Source organism: Etheostoma cragini, chromosome 2 (assembly GCF_013103735.1).
Source record: "Etheostoma cragini isolate CJK2018 chromosome 2, CSU_Ecrag_1.0, whole genome shotgun sequence".
NCBI classification, from domain to species: Eukaryota; Metazoa; Chordata; class Actinopteri; order Perciformes; family Percidae; genus Etheostoma; species Etheostoma cragini.
This window is the reverse complement of record NC_048408.1, coordinates 19424311-19429161: the sequence shown is the minus strand read 5'-3', so window position 1 is coordinate 19429161 and position 4851 is coordinate 19424311. Positions and strand designations below refer to the sequence as shown.

General features: G+C 40.4%; 2 protein-coding genes across 2 annotated transcripts in view; both read left to right on the top strand.

Annotated features, from left to right (window-relative positions):
• The first annotated feature begins 1364 nt into the window (after positions 1-1364).
• LOC117935113 (lysozyme g-like) overlaps positions 1365-4851 on the top strand; it is a 5394-nt gene continuing 1907 nt past the window's right edge. The window contains 2 exon segments of the mRNA XM_034857250.1: positions 1365-1707; positions 2607-2639. Of these exon segments, the coding sequence (XP_034713141.1) occupies positions 1455-1707; positions 2607-2639 (286 nt within the window). The 5' untranslated portion in view covers positions 1365-1454.
• Positions 2949-3914, top strand: LOC117935129 (lysozyme g-like). Its single transcript, XM_034857256.1, has 3 exons — positions 2949-3147; positions 3458-3608; positions 3695-3914. Exons 1-3 carry the CDS (start codon positions 3142-3144, stop codon positions 3829-3831), a joined length of 294 nt encoding a protein of 97 aa, XP_034713147.1. The 5' UTR covers positions 2949-3141; the 3' UTR covers positions 3832-3914.

Below are 4851 nucleotides of genomic sequence, written 5' to 3'. Positions count from 1 at the left end.
ACACATAAATATATATTTACACTTATACACATATATAAACATTTACATATACATACATATATAGATATATATTCATATGTATACATATATATATACATTTTATGTATACATAGACACAAAGGTCATGTCTTACATTCCTTTAAGAGTAACAGTCTTTAATGAATCTTTAACATCTTGTTATATTTTGGATAAAATAATTAAAAATGTCACTGATTTAGCAACACATAAGACTATTCAACAAAGGAATTACATAACAAGCAGCACAGAAAAGGCTTTGTTGATGTTGTACTGTAGTGCCGGAGCACCTAGAACCTTTAGACTTGACAACGCCACCTTCTGTTGAGGGTCAGGGGGAACCCTTTTAGGTTTTAATTAGTGTATCGTGTGACCAACTCTGATTCTCCCCAAAAGGGAACAAGTAACGTGAGGCAGATATTGTACAAAAACAGGTTTGGTTTTATTACAACATTAAAGTAATGAATTGGATGGCCGAGAAATTTACTTACTCTCCTCAAAGTGAGAAGGTCGGGTCAGCGCGCACACACAACCCAGGAAGGTGACTGTGGAAAACACAAAGAGGACACAGCAGGCCCAGCACCGACAAGACCGTGCACTACACACTCGCTACGGAATGTCATGCAAGATGCACAACAAAATAGTCACTATAAAATATGCAAGTCACAACAAAACACAGTGTTAAGGCTAGGAAAGTGTCACCCGGTGCAGTCTCACCACTAGGAGGCAGTGTGTCGCCACGGACCCAGCCCAGTACAAGATCAAATTGTGAACATACAGAGCGAGGTGAGCGACATGTGTTAAAACTTCTATTAACAATCGCTCAACCGACCACTTGTTATACAAGCACAGAAATGCCTTTAGCAAAGCAAAGAAACAAAGAAACAAAAAAGTTAAAACAACTGGAGAAAACAGTGACTGAACTGTTCCCCCTTTAAGAAAACAACAAAACACATAATGGCCAGTTATGTGTCTTGCAAATTTGCACATTAATAAAAATAGTAAAATACAAGCCTACTTTGCAAGGACACAACTAACTCCTATAGCACAGATGCGGGAGGAGGGGATTTTCTGGAGCTCTATAGACAGCAGCTCAGTCATGCCAGTAAACTGAAACATACAAAGAAACTTTAAAGAAACTACAGGTTGAAGAACATCCTATAAAAGAAAAGCATGAGCAACACAGTAGGCCTACACACAGAAGGATAATATTTAGTCGAACCATTGCTGCCACATTTGCAAAAAATGGCAGAGGGATTGGTTTGGGGCTGAATCCGGAGACCGGAAGGACATTACCGTTATATTTTTCTATTCACGGAACTGACTCAATCGGCTGGACACGCCAGCCTCTGGTCCGCGCACAGCCCAGCCTCTCCTACTCCAGCTGCACTCCAACACTGAGGTGGGCAGCCGTGCGTCTTGTCCTCTGAGTGATAGAGATGCCTCCAAAGACCGTTACAAGAGCTCTGCTCCACATGCTGGAGGACCTAAATGACACACAGTTAAAATATTTCATCTCTGCCATCTTGGACCGCAAGGAAGAGCCGCGGGTCAGAAGGGCCTTTCTGGTAGGCAAAACTTGTCAAGAAATCGCAGATGTCCTGGTTTCAACTTATACAGAGTCCGGAGCTAAAGACGTGGCCCTGGAGACGTTGGGGGTGATTAACTGCAACGCGCAAAGACAGAGCTTCGGTGAGTTTAACATGCAGTCACATAGATTTACTGTTTTTTGGTTTCATTTACACATGGGGACATCTCCGCTGTACTTTTTTGATTAGGCAGTAGCCTATAAGATATGTGTAATCTAAAACATTTGTAACTCGTCTGGAGGTATGGAAGTTTAAGAGGTGTTTGTAGCCCATTTTATAGGCTAAGTTGTAGCAAATTAAGTAACGGTCGTTGTGCAGTGCAATGGGACTAGGTTATAAAGGGTCAGTGTGTAAATGATGTTCTGTTAGTGTTTTTGTTATCCATTGTTCAAATTTTCAGTCTTGATTTATTGGCCATGTTTATTTATATTTGTTAGGTTACCATGACTGAGACACTGCGATAGATTGATGTGGTTTGTGTATCAGTTTTATTTTTAGGTAAACATACTTAAAACGCTTTTTGACTGTACACTGAGAATACTGTTGCGCACTAGTGGACACATCCACATCCACATAGTGCGCAAAAGTATTCTCCAGGATATATGGGGAGTATAGGGAAATGGGAAACTAAAAAAATAGCAACAGAAGGAACACGTATTTATATTTGTAGCCTATTGGGTTGAGGAGTAGGTTTGGTGGCGGTCAGTGCAAATTTAAGTGAAATCCAAGCAAAAAGTGAAAGTTATGACATATGTGGTTTGTTCCGCACTGTTTCGGATGAGTCCGCATAATTATACATTTCAACACTTTTTGCAGTTTTTTTTGTAACGCCCATCCATTTCATGAACGTGACAACAAAATCATATTTAAAAAAAAACATTGTACTGTTTTGTTCTACCTCAGGTAGGGGTAACTGAAAAACTGAAGCCCTTTTGCCTGTACTAACTGTGTCACCCAAATAATGCAGTTTCAGTGCTACATTTTGTCTTTGTATATTTTCAGCCAAGGACACAGAACTACTGACATCTGTTTCCAGTAAGTGATTGATTTTGGATGATTCAGGAGACTTCAGGTCCTAATGATAGCCTATGTGCTCATGTTGATGTACAAATGTGCTGATGAAATATAATCTAACAAACAGTTGTAGATTATGGCGACATTATGATTGTGGAAACTACTGGTGCTTCAGAGCAAACAGCTCAGCAGGACGAGCTGAAATACTCAGGTAAATTGATTTATTGTTATACATCTATAGTATATATATAGATGATACAGTGTAACTATATCAATAGAGTGACAAACCTGAGGCCATATTCCTATTCTCTCCATGAATACTTTTAAAAGGTGTAAAGGCATCATACGCCATGGCAGAGACTGATCTGTTAGAAATGAACAACTACAAATCCATCATCAGAAAGGACTTGATCCAGCGCTTATTGCTGCCGTCATCTCCAGATCATGCAGGGCTGGGAAGACACTGACAGCAGGCAGGGGGTGCTTTGATGAAGAGAGAAACACATATAACACCTATGGGCTGATGCAGGTAATAATAAAACTTACGCTAAATTACGCTCTCTGTACTGTCACATGTTACAATGCAATAGCAGCTGTGTTTTTTTTAAATATTTCTTTTGGGCATTTTAGGCCTTTAATTGACAAGACAGTTGAAGACATGAAAGGGGAGAGAGGGGGGGAATGACATGCTGCAAAGGGCCACAGGCCGGAGTCTAACCTGGGCCCACTGCATCGAGGAGTAAACCTCTATATCTGGACGCCTGCTCTACTAACTGAGCAATCTGGGCATCCAATAGCAGATGTGTTTATCTGAACTTTATTTACTAATGTTTCTATAGATTGACGTTAATCCAAAGGGAGGTGGACACATCGCAAGAGGCCGATGGGACAGTGAGGAACACCTTTGCCAAGCCACCGACATTCTGATTCATTTCATATTATGCGTAAAGCATGCATTCCCTCACTGGAGCAAGGAGCAGCAGCTGAAAGGTTTGTTTTAATGAATTAGTGGACTTTATTAAAAACTGCCTTCACACTTTGTTTCACTGTGTTCTCATTTAAATTTGTCTCTGCAGGAGGGATAGCAGCCTACAATGCAGGGGATGAGAAAATCCACTCCTATGAAGAGGTGGATGCCGAAACCGCAGGTGGAGACTACTCCAATGATGTGGTTGCCAGAGCTCAGTGGTACAAAAGCAATGGTGGCTTTTAAAACCTGAGGCTGTCCACAACCTCTTGAACATCATGTATGAAACCATGTTTGTAATAAGGGCAATAAGAAAAATCATAAACATGTATTGATTCTTTAAATCCTTATAAATTGTATTTTTCTCCTCTAACACACCAGAAGCATCTTAAACTGTTACATAAACAATTGATATGCTTTACAACACACTTCAATGAATCATGCACACAAGTATGAAATCTTATCAGAATTATTGGAAGTAGCAGGGTCATGCAATGCAGGAAATAGTTGACCCAAATACAGAGACAGACAGGGAATATTGAGTTTGAGGATTTAATAGACAGTCACAAAGTTCATATCCATAAAAAGGAGTCCTGAATGCCACAGGCAAAACTAAGACCAAAATGAACAAGAATCAAAAAACAGGATATCAAAAACCGAAACACAGAGAAAACAGGATAGACTCCACACACAACTACCAAAATAAAACAGGAAAAAGAAACAAACCACAACAAGCAAACCACAAAGACGCACTTGACATAGGGTATGTGTGATTTAAGGTGAAGAAAGAGTTTAACATGAGGTTGTTTCCACATTTCTTACTTCCTCTTACAATAGTCAAATTGTACAAAAAAACTCACTGTACTCAGAAACACTCAGGGTAGGCAACACATTCTCTGTACTCCATAGGAAAATGGACATAAAATGTCATTACAGGACATAGACATATGATAAGCTCGACAAACCGTATGGGTGCGCGCATTAACAACAGTTACATTAACAACTTCACCTGATTTACAACCTGCCTCGCCTGCTGACTGAACAAACTCGATCGCTTGTTATAGTCAGTGAGGCCTATTTCTTGTAAAGCAGCTGCTGTCGCCTGATTTCCTCCCCTTTCTACTGGCCAAGCACCAACGCCTGCTTACGTATGTCCTCGTCTTGCAGGCGAGAGACCGAATATCAGGACACCGGTGTTCCGGTTTAACGAGAGTCCATGTTAACTGGCGACCGTCAGCATAAAGCGTCTGTTGTTGTCGTAGTTAC

Excerpts from the sequence above, each read along its gene's own strand:
- LOC117935129 (XM_034857256.1), top strand. Across the intron at positions 3,609-3,694 it reads CAAGGAGCAGCAGCTGAAAG|GAGGGATAGCAGCCTACAAT; the intron begins GTTTGTTTTAAT and ends TTGTCTCTGCAG.